This window comes from Cervus elaphus, chromosome 16 (assembly GCF_910594005.1).
Source record: "Cervus elaphus chromosome 16, mCerEla1.1, whole genome shotgun sequence".
Taxonomy (NCBI): domain Eukaryota; kingdom Metazoa; phylum Chordata; class Mammalia; order Artiodactyla; family Cervidae; genus Cervus; species Cervus elaphus.
In genome coordinates, this window is record NC_057830.1 from 16,736,876 (window position 1) to 16,757,367 (window position 20,492).

Below are 20,492 nucleotides of genomic sequence, written 5' to 3' on the forward strand. Positions count from 1 at the left end.
GTTGCAATCCGTCTTGCAACCCCATGCTCATATGCATGTCTGCATTCCTAGATTAGGCACCTGTATTCAGAGGTTCCATTACAGGAGGGGGCCCTGAGCTGAGACCCTTTCCAGCTGCCTCTTCAGAGACCTCTTTAAAGGGGGAAGGGGCCGGGGAGCAGCCTGAAGACACTTTTCTTCACTCTTGTCTCGATACTTTCCCACTCCTAATCTTTCCCATTTCCTTGGCCTCAGGTTCACAAAACAGGAGAAGGCTTTTGTTTGGGTCACCCTGGGCAGCGAGATGATCCTCAGATACTTACCATCTGCCCTCTGCTCTGGTTTACCTAGCCCTCACTCTGGGCCATTCTGCTGTGAAAATGGGACACTGGGCGACCGAGCACCCCTTCCTCTGGGCCTCTTACTTATACTGTCACAGTAAGTGAACAAAGTCTTGACTGTTACTTTCAGTTTAGCTCACTGTCCTAATTGACCACTTCAGTAACTGGCAGCTCAGGAAATCTTTCTTCCTCCAAACCCCCTGATTCACACATACTACTAAACACAATCTCTATCTCACATTATTATTATTTATATAGAGAGATACAGCTCATCTATATTAAAGTTAGGGCAAATTCCTTGAAGGCAGGGACCATGTTTATCCCAATAAACCCCACAACATCCAGTTGACATCTTACAGTAAATAAATATTTATGGAAAGAATAAATGTATGTAACATTCCAGAAGTAGCCCACATACAAAATACTCTTAAAGGGATGAGAGAAAGAGAAATAACATGATGAAATTATAAACATAAGTAGTCTAAAAATCTCCAAATGACCAAACTTCACTGATCCTATCAAATCCAGCAGTATTTTACAATTTCTAATACACCAACTATGAATCACTTCCACCAATAATAAGCAAATAAACTGGAGAAAAAGAGAAGACAGTAATTTTGAAAAGAGAACACATTCTAGTTTCTAGGAAAAATATGGGGTATCTTCAAATCAGCACATTATTACTTGTGCAATTTGAAGTGATTCATCTTTCTGGCACTGTCCTAATAATTTCAGTAATGACCTTTTTTTTTATCTTTGATACTTTTGAAATTGTATGATTATTATAAAACATAGAACACTTTAAACTTGCTTCATGTCAAATATTTGTAAAAGCAAAGCTGTAATGTTAGATATAATGAATACAGCACAACAAGAAAGATGCCAGATATAAGTAAATGCAGAAAAAAATCATATAAACGAAATTAATTCAAGAAAGACTTAAAGCAGAGCTTATTGTTTTGTTATCATATACAGTATAATCCAAATAATATGCAGCATAATGCTATATAATGCTGTAAATCCAAAACATAAGCTACCAATACAGACAGTCTACACAAAGCAATATTTTAGCTTATGAAGGCTGCTGCAATGGGTTCTGCTTATTGGTTAAAGAAAAATTTAAGTTATTCAGCCAAGCTAGATAGACTAGATCCTAGAACTAGACAGACATAGATCATCACCTTGAATGTTTCTTCAGTGAAGTAACATGGACACTGTCAGATAAAAATAGGCAACTGTTAAAGAGACTGCTTTACAACTTAAATTTAACAGTTTATATAATGAAATTAGATGGAACGTCTGCTGAGGAATTTCTTTTGATTCACTGTTTAACAGTGATTATACCTTATTTCAGTTTGAGTACAATTCAGCTCTGTTAAAAGAGGCCTCCATACTTTAAGACTACCTAAGTCAGTCTGACAATAACACCAGGTCCCAAGCCTGCCTCTCTGGTTCACAAGGTTGCTGACCAGGGGCCTGACACTGGGGTTGCACATGGTAAAAGCTGTCATTCAACGCAGATCTTCAGCTAAAAGAGGTGATCTATAAGTCTAACATTCAAGAGCTATATTAGGAATGTCTCTCTGAGCAGTTCAACTTGCCGTAGATATAACCTGAAAAGAAATGGAATACTGAAATAAAAGATGTTAAGAAGAAGATTAGGAAAAAAACGAAGAAAAAATAATGAGAAATGTTAATGACAAATTCAAGTACTGGTAAACAATATTGTATTTTTTACTTTGGGGTTAATAATAAGAATTTCATTTCTAGTTACTGTCAAATAAGAATCAATGTACAAGCATTTAATCCAGATAACAGACTTAATAAATGAGCTTACCTGCCCTTGTTCTCTTTTCCTTTAACTTTACTGTCTTGACCTTTTCCTCCAGTAGGATCCCACTCTACACAGGTATCTTCAACTTTCAGGTTCAAATGGGAGGATGAGTTATCCAAATTGAAATTAAGTGCTAACCAAAACAATATTTCATTTTTAATGTAGCACATCTCTGGTTTCTGAAGCACAGCCATCATCATCATATTATTTTCAAACTCAATAGATTTCAACACTGTATATAAAGTTTCAATTCTTAACCTTAAGATTTAAAGTCTACAATGATAAAGCCATAATCTACTAATTCCTACTCTATTTCCCATTACTCTCCTCTATATATCTATCCTATACTCCAACCAAATACAGTGTATCTGCATGGTCACTGGTCTTTCTGCTTTTCCTTCTGCTGGAATCTCCATCAGCACAATCGCTTCAATTTCCTATATCAGCATCAGCGATTGTTACGACTAAACAAAGAGGAGCTAGTAGAATCAAGGATGAGGAGAAAGTGATGTGGTGTAAAGAATTACAGACCCTGGCACACACATATTTTCTCTTTTGCTCTAACACTTAATAATTTCATATTTAAACTCTCAGTAGTTTCAAAAATACGGCAAGCATGGAGAAATAGGCCATGATGGCAGAAACAAGGGAAATAACTCAGCTGAAAGAGCTAAGATGATTTACAAGGCAAAGAATAGATGGGGGAAAAGGGCTACTTAAATGAAAACAAATCAAAAAAATACAACACAAAACTACGCTTTTCATATTATTTGGTATCGGGGAACTATCTGTACTATTCATAAGACTTACTTAGCACTGCTAATTTAGGAAATCAGTTTAACACAGTATCACTTGCTCCTTTTAGATACTGAGGGTTAATCATTGAAATGTATCAATACGCAATTTCTGGAATTTGTGTTTTAAGCAAGGTGTCATCTACTACACAGTTACCCATAAATCTGCTTATTAGTTGTATTTCCCTCCAAAACTTTAAATTTCTTATAAGTATTCACTAAAGAAATACTGCTTTACAATACCCCATTTCACTAAAGGATAATACGTGATTTAGCTAACAGTCCAGTGTGTCTGTGAAATATTCATCTTCAAACAACAAAATACTCATATAGAAAACCTACTGCTTGTCTAGTGCATGAAGAATCCTTTTATACTCTGCTGCTTTGTAAAGAGCACTTTAATTTCACCTATTCATCTGACCTATTGTTCACTGTATTTTAAAACATTCTAAATACAAATTGACTAACCATAACCACTTCCGGAAAATGTCATACTATATGCAAAAAAGTTAATAGCTTTCAAAACATGCATGTAAACAGAAATGAATTTACTGAAAGAAGAAATAATACAGTTCCAGTAAAAATAGAAATAAAATTCCTCAAAAGGGAGGTGACTGAAAAGTTAGGATTATGCAAAACTGAGATCCTGTATTACCAAGAAAGAACTGTCTTAACAAAACACAGTTAACCTCTGTATTAGTTATTAGTTAATACATGTGAGGGCATCTGAATTTTTGAGAGAAACAGTGGATATAACTCAAGGTGCCATCAACACTCAGCTGCTTGTTAAAACCCTAAGGAAAGAAAAAAAATCGTAAACCTATTTCCTATCTTTGATGATGAAGATCAGAGTAAAGGGTGGCAAAAACAAGTATCATCCCTCAAGCCACTTGAGACCAGACTTATCAAATACCATAGCACCCAAACAGAAAGGTATAGGTTTCAATCTCAGGGGTGCAATCTTTTCTCTCTTCCTTTTTGGACACTGTCCCTTCATGAAGCCTCAACTAAATCATTGAGGCTAAGTAACAAGGATAATATTTTACTATGAAGTTTAAAAAAAAGATTGGCCTCAAAAGTGAGGCCTCAACTGTTAGTCTTATCTCTCATATAAGCCCTGTAATGAAGCCAGATATTAGTTTCCATATCTTTAAAAGTCTGTGTAACAAAGTAACAAAAAAAAAAATAAGGCACAGATATGTTTTATGTGCTTACTCTGGGTTGGTGGCTACTTTCCATACTGTAAAATTATATCATAGATATTAACATTTGAGGCTAGAAAGCAACTGGTGATTAGTATCATGTCATTTACCTTTACAAGGAAGAGATAATATACTTTAAAAATTCTGGTCATAAGAAATCATATTATTCAACTTTTGATAATTTCAATAAAGGAAGTAACTAAATACTTCGGAGAGACAGATATTAACAAGGTTCACTATCTTCTATACCAAGCACCACAAGTGGCAGGACTCAACTATTTAATCTCCATCTCTCTCTCCCTTTCCCTCCAACTCTCTGCTCATACATTTATTTCTAAGGGTTGGTCAAAAGGGCTACAACAAGTCAAAAAAATTAGTAAACAACTGTTTACTATGGTACTTTTAAAAACCTGACTTTTCTCTGGAGCTCCTGCTGTCATTAGCAGCCACTCCAGTGGTATGGAATAACCTTAGAAAACGTGTGACCCACAGCTTCTTAAGAGATAATTTTACTGAATCTCCCAGAAGGTCCTAGAAGGTTCAGTGGGCCTCAGGGTTGAGTATCAGTCTACTCCAACCCCAGGAGGTTTACCCCATAGTGAGAACTGCTCAAAAGGACTAGAATCAACTTAGTCTTGCCCTGCAAACCCTAAGACCAAGAATTTGACTACTTAAGATCTAGACACTGCTAATGGGAGCAGACAGTCCAGCTCCAAAGAAACCACAAGCCTTATATTCATTTTCCTGAATCTACAGAATTTTCATGGAAATGTACAATTCACCACATTAGGCCCAAGTTTGGTCACTTAATATTAAAGGAAAAGGAACAAAACAAATAAAAAAAGATAAAATATTCTGGGAGGAGGAGGATATTAATAATAACGCAAATTTACCTGACAAGGGCTGAAAACAGTTCAAGTTACACCAAGAAGATTATCTGCCTATAAATATGATTTTATTTTGAAATGGTATTAACAAGTAATTCTAAGTAACTGAATTTCTTGGCTAAGTTATCTGTAGTTCTCAAATAAAAACATTTGCTAATCCAAATTACCTTGACTTAGTTTTGTTTTGTTTTGTTAATCTTTCTAACGCAATCATATTCTTATGAGTTTGACCTGTCAATAACTTATGAACTTCTTGTTTTATTCTAAAATGATATTTTTATACCAGCCTCCAAGTCATATCAAACTTCTAGCATTCAAACCTATTCAAATGCTATGTGAACTGGAGGTCAGTGAAACACTCAAAGGTCCAACTATCTAACAACAATGGGTAGACACTGATTCTGGAAGTAAACTGAGTCAATTATCATCTCACAACTGGAAAGATCTATAACATTATAGCCTTCAAATTGGTAAATACCTGAAAAATCTTCTGTGTTTAAATGTTACTCTTTGTTGTTGTCAGTCACTAAGTCATGTCTGACTCTTTGCAACCCACAGACGGCAGCACACCAGGCTCCCCTATCGTTCACTCTCTCCTGGAGTTTGTTCAAATTCATGTACATTGAGTTCTAATAAATTCAAATTGTTCTCAGAGACTAGAAGCACTTACTTACATTCCTGGCCCACAATAAAGGCAGGCAGAGAACTTGTAAATAAGATTCTTGTTCCAAGCTAGTTTTAGGGATCATGGGTAAGTTATTTAACGTATTTGAGCTTCCCTTTCTTCACCTACAAAATGGGTATCAATACCATCTATTCTACTGATCCCTCAAGATGGTTTCAATGATCAAATAAAGACTTGTGAGAGGGCTTTGTAAACATTAACAAACTATATAAATAATAATTTCTACAATAAGATTTATGAAAACAAAAAGAACTTGAACTAAACTGAATACACACTTCCCTATTATTGAGACATAATCCATTCTCTGGGCAAACCTCAGCAATGGGAGTGTAATTATACTAGACTGAAATTTGTAAACTAAGTACCCATGGGAGAACATAATACCATCACTGGTCTATTTCACGCATCTGAAAGCGAAAGTCACTCAGTCGTGTCTAACTATTTGCAACCCCATGGACTGTAGCCTACTGGGCTCCCCTGTCCATGGATTCTCCAGGCAAGAATACTGGAGTGGGTTACCATTTCCTTCTCCAGGGGATCTTTTCCCGACCCAGGAATCAAACCTGGGTCTCCTGCACTGCAGGCAGAAGTTTTACTGTCTGAGCTACTAGGAAAGCCCCTGACTCATCTGAATGCTAGGGTAAAAGAGAAACCAATGAAAGCCACTACTGTAGTCCTAATTTTCCCATCTTAAAATACCTCCTGATGAGAATTCTGTGTGTGGGTGGGTGGGTGGGGGGCTCCAGTATGAAGGTGGGGAAGAAAGGCAACTATACATGAGATGTTTCCTATTACAAAGTGTTGAACAACTTCACATGTTAAGTTCTGTTTCGCAGTGAACGACAGCTGTTGATCTCACCTTTGGTCTCCAGAGTCACTGGATCAGAAAACTCTCCAGCCACAGCCTTGTTACAAGCACGCACTCTGAAATTCATGTACTTTGAATCAAACTTTAAACCTGAAAAAGATGAAAAACAGCCTTGAGATATGAAAAGTAAAAAACTCTACTCCAAAAGTATGAGTATGAACCTTCAAACAGACTTTTTTCCCTCCTTGGAACTATCTTTTTACTCAGGAAGAGTACAAATTTATGTTAACAGAGTGATAATGCCTGAAATAAAGGGAATCATGATTTATCTATTATTTTCTTCAAAATAAATGAATTATGCAGTTTATCACTGGGCTTTTTAAACTTAGCAACAAAAAAATATTCTCAAGCCACATTATAAGTAAGGTTTCATTCATGGAGAGATGCTATGATTTAAAACAACATACTCAATTTCTGGAATGTAGCTAAAGAATTTTTATATTTGTTTCACAAGTAAAAAATGAATTTAAAGAGAAAGTGAAGCATAAGGATTAACAGGAAAATTCTGAAGTTAGTCAGGACCAGACTAACATCTCAATCCAAAAATTACTAGCTATGGGGCATTCAACAACTAGATAGAGCCACAGTTGCACATCTGTAAAATGGAAAAGGAAAAATCCACCTCACAACTGTAAGGACTAACTGAAATGTACTGTACTTATAAAATCAGATGTCCTGTGAACTTCAGTCCAGATCCTGACAAATGTTAGGTTCTCAGTAATGGTAACAATACTAATGTTATACTGCACACGTAAAACAAACATTAAAAATCTCAGGCAACATCCAGCCCATTGAAATACCCTAACTCCCCCATATGTAGCGGTATGTTTTTAAAGACTATCAAAAGGCCAACACACAAATTTCTAATATCAAGTCACAGCTCAACTTTAAGTATTACCATAAAGGTAATAATAAAAAAGTAAACGCAAATATTTATAGTATCATTGAAACGTGGAGTACTGCATACATCTAGAAAACTGACAGCTTTTTTATTGTTAGAAAACTAAGGTAAAAACTTAAATTTTATCGAGACAGTGTTTACAATATCCCTTCACATATTGTTTCACCAGAGTGCAAATATCCAGAACTAATTAAAATGAAGGTTTTCAAAAAAATAAAAAATAAAATGAAGGTTTTCTTGATATTTTAAGAGAAATTCATTTCTATAACAAATATACAAGAACGTCAGCTTGGCTAAAAAAACCGAATAACTTGATCTTTTAATGTAAGTCAAAAATTCATGAATTTTATCTGTTTTCTGAGAATGAGATTCATGAAATGCAGTCATCTTACCTGACAGTGTATATTCAGTGCCCTTAATATTATCAACCATCTCCCAGCATCGCTCATCCTTTACACGCGGAAGTCCATCAAAATTCGTTTTCCTATATTCCATTATAAAATGATCAATCTTATTATCTTCTTCTGGCATTCTCCAAGCTACTGTCACAGAGTTGTCGGCCACCAAACATTCTACTGGATCTATCTCTGGAGCTTTGGGGACTGAAGCAAAAAGGAAAAAAAAAAAAAAGCTCATTTTTCACTATAATACTAATCCAATATTTATGTCTGTCATTCAAATTATGCTTTTTCATGTTGCTTTTGAACTGCTAAATTGAATCAGGCTAAGAGAAGGGATATCTTATAAATGCAAAATAACCATTTTTCAAAGCTGTTTTAAAATTCATATAGCCATATTCAAAGTATATTAAAAACACAGTTGGCAAAAAGCAATTCAAACAGGCTAAGAATAAAGAATCGAGAATTATTTGCTACTTCTCAACACACACGTCTAATCTGCTATTTCAAACAGCTGGAGACCATAAATTAAATTACTGCTGACAAAATAAAATAACTTGCTTTGAATCCAATGATTAAAATAATTCAAAATATTTTCAATGTATTTTAAAAATCTTGTTTATAGAGAAACTGTAATTTCTCAACACTGAACAAAAATGGAACCTGCAACCCCATAAAATATTTAAGAATTTTTAAATGTTTCGCCAGAGTTTCATGATTCATGAAAACAAAATGCAATAAATGAGTCACAGTTAACATGTATGAAAATTAATCAATTTCTTTTCCATAAAAGAGGTTTTCCATAGCTCCTCAACATTAACAGATGTTCCATTTAAAATAGTGGGCTAACTAGGGAACATGGTCCTCCAGTGATACAGATGTGTCTGAAATATGTAAAACTGTGCCAGTATTGTATTTACACACTTGTCGCTAAATAAAGCTTTGAAAGATTTACTCCAAGTATGTAAGGCTGGTTCAACATTATAAATTAACTAATTTAAACTATTACATCGGTAGAAGAAAATTCAAATGATCAGAAGAAAAATTATATGATGTGAATCAATAGAGGGAGGAAAAAATATTTTACAAAATCCAACGTTTATTCATGACAAAAGCTCTCAGTAAACTAGGGAACTTTGCCTGATAAAGAATATCTACAAAAAAAAAAACCCAACAGTTAACATCAGGGTTGAGAAACTAGACACCTTTCCCCTAAAGCAATGACATCCCCTCTCTCCACTCCGATTCAACACTGTACTGGAAGTTCCAGTTAATGCTATAAGACAAGGAAAAGAAGTAAAAGATATGCAAGTTAGGAAACAAGAAATAAAACTGTCTTTGTAGATGACATGACTGTCTATGTAGACAATTCCAAAGAATCAACAGAAAAATTCCTGGAAATAACAATCTTATAGCAAGGCTGCAGGATAGAAGGGATGAACAGGCAGAGTGCAGGGGAATTTTAGGGCAGTGAAACTACTTTGTATGATAATGTAGTGGTGGAGACATGATATTACACATTTACCAAACCCACAGAACTATGTAACAAAGTGAACTCTAATGTGAACTACGAACTTCATTTAATAATAATTTTTAAATATATTATAGACATTAGTCTATTACTGGAACATAAGCAATACAGACTACTATTCATTTCTATGGGAAGACATCTTGGGCATTCATAAATTTAATATGCTGTGCCCTGACTGCATATGAGGAAGTATAAAGGCCTGTGGCATGTAGTAATTTTGTAATTTTGCTGAGTTAAAACCTGTACTGAAGTCCTAAGAGGCTTGTATAAATAAAATACCACTTAATCTGTAAGTGGTTCCAGCTAACTCCCCACAAATCTATGTCTCAAATTCAGCTATTAAAATCACTACAATAAGAATGTACTGGCAAGAAGATTCTTCCTTCTTATGAATAATGGCCCCCAAAGAAAGCAAACTTGGCAGGTAAAAAGAAAATCTAGATATTTTAATTTAAATTTTACTTAATTATTTCTTATTTTAATAAATATTATTTCATGTATATTTAATTTATATATATTTATATATAAATACATTTGTTTGTATTTTATATTTATCTATTTAAATATTTATTAACATTATTAATAAATTACTGATTTATTTATTTAAATTTGAGTGGTATTATTAAAAAGCAGAGACATTACTTTGCCAACAAAGGTTCATCTAGTCAAAGCTATGGTTCTTCCAGTAGTCATGTATGGATGTGAGAGTTGGACTATAAAGAAAGCTGAGCACCAAAGAATTGATGCTTTTGAACTGTGGTGTTGGAGAAGACTCTTGAGAGTCCCTTGACAGCAAGGAGATCCAACCAGTCCATCCTAAAAGAAATCTGTCCTGAATATTCATTGGAAGGACTGATGCTAAAACTGAAACTCCAATACTTTGGCCACCTGATGCGAAGAACTGACTCATTTGAAAAAACCCTGATGCTGGGAAAGACTGAAGGTGGGAGGAGAAGGGAATGACAGAGGATGAGATGGTTGGAAGGCATCACTGTCTCAATGGACATGAGTTTGAGCAAGCTCTGGGAGTTGGTGATGGACAGGGAGGCCTGGCATGTTGCAGTCTATGGGGTCGCAAAGAATCGGACAGGACTGAATGACTGAACTGAACTGAAAAGTGGTATGTCAAATATTCTGTAATAACCTACATGGGAAAAGAGCCTGAAAAAATGGATATATGTATATGTATAACTGAGTCACTGTGGTATATGCCTGAAACCACACAACACTGTAAACCAACTATACTTCAATATAAGATAAAAATTAAATTGAAAAAAGAGTCGTATGTCAAATTAAAAGTGATTTGAATCTAATGCAGGGGAAGTTCACCCAATATCCTATATAGAAGTAAGAGAAGAATTTCAACAAATGTAGGAATAAAGTTCAGGGAAAAATGAAAGGTGGTAAACTTGTAATATAAAAATACTAGAGAACGAAGAACTCTCTTAAAATGAGAATGGAAAGCAATTCACAGCAACTTCTATAAAGCAACACATTGTGTGGACACTGGTGTAAGAATTTTACTAAGGTTTTTCTCTGCGGGAGAATGTAAAAGAATAACTGAGCAATGTAAAAGAACCCTGTCACAAACATGTTTCTCTTCTTGGCTGCTGAAGCTCAGAAAGGAGGCTATAAACTCTAAGTTTCAATGAATGAATAATGGCTTAGCATAGAAGAAAATGATTATAATTATTATCATCCATCATTATCACTTCCAAGTTTCAGACTCAGGTAAGTCCACACCTCGTTACTACACATAATGCAGTGTAGAGTTGATTTGTGTAGTGTTTACAGAATGAACTATTAAGGGATGAAGGTATTCATTTTTAAGTTTATCTGACTGCATCTTATAGGAAAATTTTTATGCTATAGCAGAATATAAGAAATTAGTGATATGAGTTCACTTTTCATAAATTTTAACAACCTATTATACCTTCCTTCAGGATGAAACTTCTCCACAAAAAGATTTCTTGCTTTTTATTACACCTCATTCCTTCAGACTGTCTTAAGAGTTTGCAAAAGAGGAAATCCTAACTGTTTATGCAATCTACTTGACTGTCCAGCAGATACGGCCTAGGTTTGTTAAGCCATCACTGAAAATCCAGAGAAGGAAAGTAATGGTGAGAAGATTGCTTTTTCAGTAGCTTTTTTTTTTTTTAATCAAAAAACTACTACTCATGCATATATTTATATATCCACCACTCCTGACTCTCCTTCTGAATTTAGAAACAGTGTGAATGAAAATATAATGGTTAGCAATTCTGAGAGGCCAATTTACAGGTAGGCACCCACTGATAAGTATGTATACTTTCTTCTTCTACAATTATGATTTCTTCTCTCATCTTTTCCTTCTCTGAACTCCTCTAGAACTTCTGATCTATACCATACAAGTTAATACTTCACTTATGTTACCATAATTAGTTCCACTATAGTTTCTTGACTACTAACTTTGTCTTTCCAATCATATTCTAAAGTCCTGGACCAAATTCTCAGAGAAGAAAAGAATGGTTTCATATGATTAACACTCTCTATCAAAAACAGCTAACCTCCAAGAACTGTAAGGCTGTAAGTAAAACGCTTCACTTTCCAGAGATTTCCTGATCACCATGTACAAACTGTTTTAGCTATGAACTTAATTAACACTACTTGACGCTAGTAAAAAGAGAATAATAACCAAAAGGTCCTTAATTGGCTCTTTCACACACGTGAACAATAATAATAAAGTGGGACTCAATTTTAAATGGTTTCAACTGCTGGAATATCATCATACTAATACTCTAATAAACCAGTGTGGACACATTATTATTATAAAACTCCATCTGAACCAGAAGCCACCACAACAACGGTAATAATAACAACCAACATTCATTAGGTGTTAATAACTATGTGCCAGGTGCTCTTTCAAGTGCTTTAGATGTCTTAATTCACTTAATCTTTACAAAAATCCTAGAAGGATAACATCATATTTTAAAGATGAAGAAAATGAGGTGAAGTTAAATAATTTGTTGAGGCTATACAGCAAATAAGAGACAGCCAGAATTCAAATCTAGGAAGTTTGGCCCTAAGACTCAGCGTTAACCATTAACGGTACATTGCTTCTCTTTGCCAAACTAGCGATAAAAGGTATCCTGTACTAGGATTCTGAAACTGGAATTTTTACTGTCAATAAAATAATTCTCTAAAAGTAAAGACTAGCAAATTCAGTTATTCCTTAGCTGAAGGAAGAAAAAAAATCACACTATATTTCCTTAATATTTAAATTCTAATGTTCATTACAAAAAAATCTTGAAAGAAAAAAAGAGGTTTTATACATAACTTTATATGTAATATATGTACTAACTTACCTGGCAAAAACTTCAAAGTTTGCAATATCTGTCTTTCCTGAGAAAAATCCACCATTAAATGAGTCATGTTGTCACTGACCTTTGGTTTCAAAGAAAGGCGAAAGGCTGAAGCCATTGTTACTCTATAGCAAACACAGACATAAACATTCTTTTAAAAATAAAAGAATGGGAAGTATCACATCATATTTAATTTATAAAGTGACAGAACTTATTTCTCCACTCTAGTGTTTTCTGAAGCTATTAACAAAGATAACAAAACTAAATAGAAATTTGCTTTTATAGCTTTTGAAAATTAACTTTAAAAAATGTAAAATGTTTTTAAATTTAAAGACATTTAAATAACCTTTAAAGAACTTTCCTCCAGCCAGTTTTATAAAACTTCATAAAAACACAAAAGACTCAAGAAACAAATATCCAAGACAAATAATCTTTAACAGACTCAACAGTCATCTGAATCTCTGTAAACTCAATCTGACTTCCTGATGCCAGCCTCACTCCTTTTCATATGCCAAATAATGAACTGTAAATACACCCTGAATCAACCATTCTGCCTAGTCATCACAGCTATCCCACGTGTCCTTAAATAAAAGTAAAGTACACTGGCCAAATACTGTATTGTTTTGTAGGTGCTAAAGAAAGGCTTTGGATGAGGAAGGAGAGAAGTGAAATCACAATTCTGAATACTATGCTAGAAGCTATCACTCTGATGTATTAACATCAGCTGAACGCAAGGAGACAAGAAGAAACAGCCCTGTGAAACCATATGCCATGGAAACAGTAGGAACTCAATCAATATATTTTAGATGAATGTAGTATACAAAACAAAAAAGAAAGAAGCCATACCAGACCTCATTTTACCTAAAGTAAGGGGAAATCATTCTGTCAATCAAAACTGGAGATTAAAAGAAGTTCCCATACTCTATTGTTATTTTGTCTCAAACTTCAATTTTTCATATTATAGCAGATACCTACATATATCACAAAGTAATTACCCTTACTATCTTTGGTCAAAGAATGACACCAAAATACTATTCATGACCACTGTCCTCCTAGAACAGAATCTGGGAGAGGAAGAAAACAGAGTTACAGGAACAAAAGGAATACCAGGCCTGGTCATTCAGATCTACCAAACTACCCTGAAGATCAATGGTATGAAAGGTATTAAACATGCTGTATTCAGTTACTTTATTAGGAAACTAGGAAAGTAATCACTTTAGTAGTAACAAGGAGTGAACAATAGTTGATCTATTTATCAAGAAGAAAGTGCTATGAAAAGATCACTAATCATTAGAGAAATGTAAATCAAAACTACAGTGAGGCACCACACGTCACAATGGAAGAGCCATCATTAAAAAAGTCTACAAATAACAAATGCTGCAGAGGGTGTGGAGAAAGGAGAGCCAGCCTACACTGCTGGTGGGCATGCAAACTGGTGCAGCCACTACGGAAGACAGTACAGAAATTCCTCAGAAAACTAAGAACAGAGTTCCCATATAATCCAGCAATCTCATTCCCGGGCATGTATCTGGACAAACTATAATTCAGAAAGACACACATACCGCATGTTCATAACAGCACTATTCACAATAGCCAAGTTACAGAGACAACCTAAAAGTCCATAGACAGATGAATGGAAAAAGAAGATGTGGTTCATATACACCACGGAATAATACGCAGCCATAAAAAAGAATGAAATAATGCTGTTTGCAGCAACATGAATGAACCAGAGACTATGCTTAGTGAAGTCAGAAAGAAAAAGACAAATACCATATGATATCACCTATATGTAGCACTTAAAAAAAGACACAAATGAACTTATCTACAAAACAAAAAGTGACACACAGACAGAGAGAGACAGACTTGGGGTTGGCAAGGGGGAAGGGGAAGTTGGGGAGGGACAGAGTGGGAATTTGGAGTTAGCAGATGCAAACTTGCACATGAATTTGAGCAAACTTTGGGAGATGTGGAAGACAGAGGAGTCTGGCATGCTGCCGTCCATGGGATTGTCAAGAGTTGGGTATAACTTAGCAAGAACAAGATGCAAACTATATATAGAGAGAGAATGGATAAACAACAAGGTCCCACTGTAAAGCACAGGAACTATATTCAACATCCTGTGATAAGCCATAATGGAAAAGAATATAAAAAAGAATGTATATATGTGCAACTGAGTCACTGTGCTGGTCAGCAGAAACTAACACATTATAAACAATTACACTTCAACTTTTTTCTAAAAAAATAAGAAGGTTGTACTATATTGAAAAACAATTTATGGAGATAGGAACTCACACTTAACTGAATGCCAAGTATAATGCTGAGTATTTCACACATTATTACTTTAAGATCTTGGTTCTCAATATACAACTTCAGATTATATCAATAAGAAGTTAGGAACAAAGGCTGTATGTTCTTTCCAGCTCCAAGTATCTTTTAAATTAAAGACTTCTTTTTTTTTAAGTTTAGTTTTAGTTGAAGGGTAATTGCTTTGTTAGAATATTGTGTTAGTTTTTGCCACAGATCAACATGAATCAGCCACACATATGTATATGTCCCCCTTCCTCTCCAACCTCCCTTCCACCTCCCATCACAGATTTAAAGATTTCTTAAAGAGCTATATTCAGACAGGTACTTAGTAAATACCCACTGAATCAATGAACGGGTGTGAACTTGGTTGCTTCTAACATGGGAATTTAAAAGTTTGTTGAAAACTGTTGAGAAAAATATGTGAGAGTATTTTAAGGAATTTAAACCTGAAACTTTATCTATAAAACTTGATTTAATCATGATGGTCTCTCCTGTAATAAATCATAACGGAAAATAATATTTTTAAATGTATATATGTATAACTGAATTACTGTGCTGTACAACAGAAATTAGCACAACACTGTAAATCAACTATACTTTAATTTAAAAAGTATCAAAAACAAAACAACAAATAAAAGCATGTACACCTTTCAGGATAGATCTGGGCCATAAAATCACTATGGCCTCAAAGGGAAAAAATACTCTCTTAAAACACATTAAAAAAGCTTATCAAAGCCTAAAAACAAGTTATTTTCGAGACAATGAAAATTTCAGTCTCCACAAATAAAGTGAGATGTATAGCTATGCAATAATTTTCCAAAAGACTGAACTTATTTTTATTTTTATTCATTTTTTTGAACCTATTTTTAAACTGAGTATATTTAGACAATTATGCTTCAAAGCCCAAACGCACTACCTAAAATCCAAATATAATTCTCTACATTACAAGATTCGTGTGGTTAGGGATTTTTAATTCACCTGGCCTTTCTTGGTTCATTTTTAATAGTACAAGCTGAATACAAAGATCTCTTCTTCCTAGTTTTATTTTTGCCAAGAGAAAACTGCAAGATAGTAAGAATGAACACAATTTTTTCAAACTACCTACTACATTAACTTGACTCTCTCTTTCATGATCCCTTTCTTTCAAGAACTAGTAACTCTTCACAGTAACCTCAATTAATCATCTTCCAACTTGACTAAGCACTTGGAAGCCTATACTAGTGATTTGTAAAGTTCTAAAAATCTATGTATTATCTTCTCATCATTTCTTTAGGTTTTCCTGTCACTCCTGCCATTTCTTCCGTATAATATCTATCACAGAAAGTAAGTACTGACTTCTCATAGATACTTTATTTTTTGATTGCCTGCTCAGCTATGTTACACATTCCTTAAATACCACTTCTGCTCTAAGGAAGTAATTCTTTCTTCCCTTAATGAAAATAATTATTTTATTATGACTATATGTTTATTTTTGTACTAAAAATACCAATATTGAATTCTAGAAGCTTGCTTCCTGGAAAAGCACATAAAAACTGTATCAGAGAAACCTGAACATTATGAAGCTAAAAAGCCTAATTTAAAAAAATTAAGCCAAGAATCAGAAATGTTCCTTACACAGGAAGTACAAACTTTGCAGGTAGGAAAGAAAAAAACATATACTTTGAAAAACAACATCAACAACAAGAACAAAAAGATGGAGCTTGCTCTGGCAGAAAAAAAGGAACTCTGACTCCTTTGAGATCACCTGGATACTCTGGGTATTGATGAAATGAATCCAAGAGGTTGGTTTTGGGCAGAGAAATCTAGACTCACTGAAGAATATTCAGCCATGAACACTGATCATAAAATTAAATTCTGACAAATCAGGATAAAGACAAAGTCAGGGGTAAGCGCAGACTCTGGGAGGCACAGAACGATATGGATTCCCAGGACAGGAACGAGAGAAGATTTTGCAAGGTTTTTCTCAAAAGTCTTTAGGCAGCCTAAAATCTGATTAGGAAGTGACTTCTAATCTAGAAAATCAGGGACCAGAGGAGAATTTAATGGAGGAGGTGGCGAAATGAAGGAATAATCTAGCCACAGTAGAAGATGAATTACTTATAGCAAAGTCGAGCAGACACAACCCAAACCTCACCCAAAAAACTGAACTACCTACCATCCATTCCTCATACAGCCAATACTTTTCACCTTAAACTCTCATAATCTCATAATCAGGATTTATAAGAATAACCCATGTCTCTATACTCTGATATAAAATATACAAAAAATACTGTATAGCACAGGAAACTCTACTCAATACTCTGTAATGACCTATTTGGGAAAAGAATCTAAAAAAACAATAGACATATGTACATATATAACTGATCCACTTTGCTATATAGCAGAACAAAACATTGTTAAGTCAACTAAACTTCGATAAAAATTAATTTAAAAATGAAATAAAACATACAAAAAATAGAAGAATTATTTGTGCTAAGAATGCTATGAAAGTCAAAGTGAATCTTGCCTCCAGTCAAATAAAAGGCCACGAGAAAAACACAAGTCTTCAGCCAAGATTAACAACAGCAACATTGGTTTTCACACAATATATAAATAATAATTTTGTGACATATCTGATGAATAATTTCACCTAGGACTCAGAGTGGTGCTTTGAAGAGCTATGCCTTTCAGAGAATTTCATAATCCTCAAATGAAGAAAGCTTAAAAGTGACAATCTCACTATAGTCAATGCTCAGTGACTAGCCAGGCAGATCAAAACCATCCCTTCGGTGATAACCCAATCCAAAACTGCCAACAGCTCCTTTAGCCCTCTAGTTATTCTTACAAGTACTAAATTACCTTTCCTAATCCTGGCCCTATGAATGGTAGAGACCTTTAAGCCAAAGTCTGTCATCATTTTCTTTTTCTCTTCCCACCAACTAGACAGCAGTGGCATCAGAAATAGAAAGAGATGGCACCAGGAGCAGGATGGAATAAGAAGACAAAGATATTAAACAGGAGAGCAGTGAAGTAGGAGTGCTTTAGCTCTTGAGGAACAATATAATGCTGTAACTTTTCATAAAATAAGACATGCTTATAAAATTTAACAACAAAATATGCATTCCAGGAATATTTTTTTACATTATTCAAAATGGTTTCCCATCTACTAGCATAGCTAATTAAGGACTGTACTAAAACTACATTATATCAGAAATGAAATTCTTCTGAAAGCACATAATTGTCCAAAACTATATTTTTAAAAAGTCTTGCTGGTATGTTATTTATTCTAGAATATAGGCAGAAGATGCTTTTTCTTTTTTTCTGTACTTGGCCATTAGTTATTTTTAACTAACGAGATTCTAATAAGAAACTGAATTTCATTTCTGACTTCGATGTTGCTACTTTAAAAAAATGTAGGTTTTATATCATACCTATCCTTGATCTGTCTGGCAGCCTTGGAGCAAATCAGGGAGAAGAGAAAGAAGGCAGTTAGTGCTTTTCATGCAAAGTCTCATTGGCAGTGACATGCAAGAAAAGTTAGGATAAAATCCCTGGAACAGATTAGTTCATTTTCACCAAAACAGATTTCCTATAATTTGTACAGTTCATGTCAGCTTGCATAATATGATGTTAGAACTATAGAAAATCCGGTCCCCATAAAAATATATATCACCTTAAAATAAGGAGGGAAATTAAACACTTCAAACTAATTTCAGATGACTGTAAATTTTTTTTCTTACCTTAAGATTATCAACACACACCTCCACTTTCATTCAGTCTGATACTCTTCAACTAGAACACTCAATCTCCTTCATGGGGCACACATTTCTATGCATTCTGATGGTTTTCTTATATATTTCAAATCTGCTCTCCAAATTTTCTTCAGAAATCTCTTTCACCACTTCATAATGGTTGTTCCAAGTTTTCTCTATTTGCCTCCACATGGGCAAGGACTTTGTATTCTTAGAGCTTGCCTGCTAACATATAAAACTAGGCTGCAGTTCCACAACCCTTTACCCCAAACAATGAAGCTGTAATGGCAAAAATTCAGACAAGGAGAAACCAAAGAAACACTTGCAGCAATGGGTCTTTCCCTCAGATGACTTCATAAAAGCTGCCAACTTAAACCTATACTACTTTAAGCTATCTTTTTTTCTTTTTTTGAGAGTTCTAGCACAAATTTAGGAAGAGGGAACAGCTATCATTTGGAACTGTACATCTAAGAAAAATGATGAAAAATACAGGCACTGCTATCCCCTTTAAATCTACACACCATATAATAGATCCAACAAAAGTTTTTTCCCCTACACTGAGAAGCATAATTAACAACACATCTGATGTAGAAGATGGCTGTTAAAAAAAAAAAAAAAAAAGAAGATGGCTGTTATGCCTGACACTCTATGCCCAGTGTCCAGCATAAAGCTTGGCACATGGTAATAGTTAACAATTAGTCGATTTAATTGAACATTAATTAGATGTATACAGCAATGCTTCTCTGTCTCTTTTCTTCAGTTCTAATATTGTTCTTACTTGGTACTGGTCATTTTTACACCTAATCTAAAATATTCTGGTCTGCATACCTGTCTACTGCTTTACCACTGCACCACCTGGGAATATTTTAGATAATTTTACAACGTCAGAAACAAAAGGAACAGAACTGAAATTTAGAAGATGAGTACATCACACAGTTCCAGCACTACCATAATCAATTCCATGACACTGTATACTAATCAGGCTTCCCTGGCGGCTCAGTGGTAAAGAACCCACCTGCCAATGCAGGAGACATGGATTCAACCCCTGGGTCAAGAAGATCCCCTGAAGGAGAAAATGGCAACTCACTCCAGTATCCTTGCCTGGAGAATCCCATAGACAGAGACCGGCCAGCTATAGTCATGGGGTCGCAAAGAGTCAGACACAACTTAGCAACTAGGCACACAAACATTTTAACAATCTAATTAATTCTCTGAAATAGAGGCTGAATTGGAAAGAGGCAGCAAGGGGAAAGTTAGTTAAAATCAGAGCATTGATAAACAGCAACAAAAAATAAAAACATATCTGTTTATGAACCATAACTGCCACAAGAAAAATATACTAATATTGAATGCAGCAAAGGCTAGATGTCAATTTCACATTTTCCAGAGATTTATCTTTATTTTGATTTGCAGTAAAGCCCAATAGAATTCCCAGTAAAAATGTAAATGCCATACAACACTGAGGAAACTTTTCAAGTTTTGTCTATACATTCACACTGTTTCATACTTCAGATTTTCCTATTAGATTTGGGGCAGATAATGTTGTAAGGTTTTCTTGAGAGAATCTGAAAATGACTAGGGGGCAAATATTTAATATTTTTTACATTATATGATTGAGACTTCTACCTTCACCCCAAAATACCATATTAAGAAATAATAATATGGGAAATGAAGGGAGCTCAGTCAGAGAGTA

The 20,492-nt window shown here is 34.5% G+C and overlaps 1 protein-coding gene across 5 annotated transcripts in view; it reads right to left on the reverse strand.

Annotated features, from left to right (window-relative positions):
- FSD1L (fibronectin type III and SPRY domain containing 1 like) overlaps nt 1–20,492 on the reverse strand; it is a 66,659-nt gene that overhangs the window by 21,584 nt on the left and 24,583 nt on the right. For 3 of the 5 annotated variants that reach the window (XM_043927219.1, XM_043927220.1, XM_043927217.1), the window contains exons 5-10: nt 18,479–18,501; nt 12,765–12,886; nt 7,884–8,093; nt 6,582–6,680; nt 2,158–2,287; nt 1,502–1,534 (exon numbers count right to left, since the gene is read on the reverse strand). In XM_043927219.1, coding sequence (XP_043783154.1) covers nt 1,502–1,534; nt 2,158–2,287; nt 6,582–6,680; nt 7,884–8,093; nt 12,765–12,886; nt 18,479–18,501 — 617 coding nt within the window. The remainder of the gene's footprint in view (nt 1–1,501; nt 1,535–2,157; nt 2,288–6,581; nt 6,681–7,883; nt 8,094–12,764; nt 12,887–18,478; nt 18,502–20,492) is intronic. The other 2 variants (XM_043927221.1, XM_043927218.1) reach the window with 1 other exon arrangement.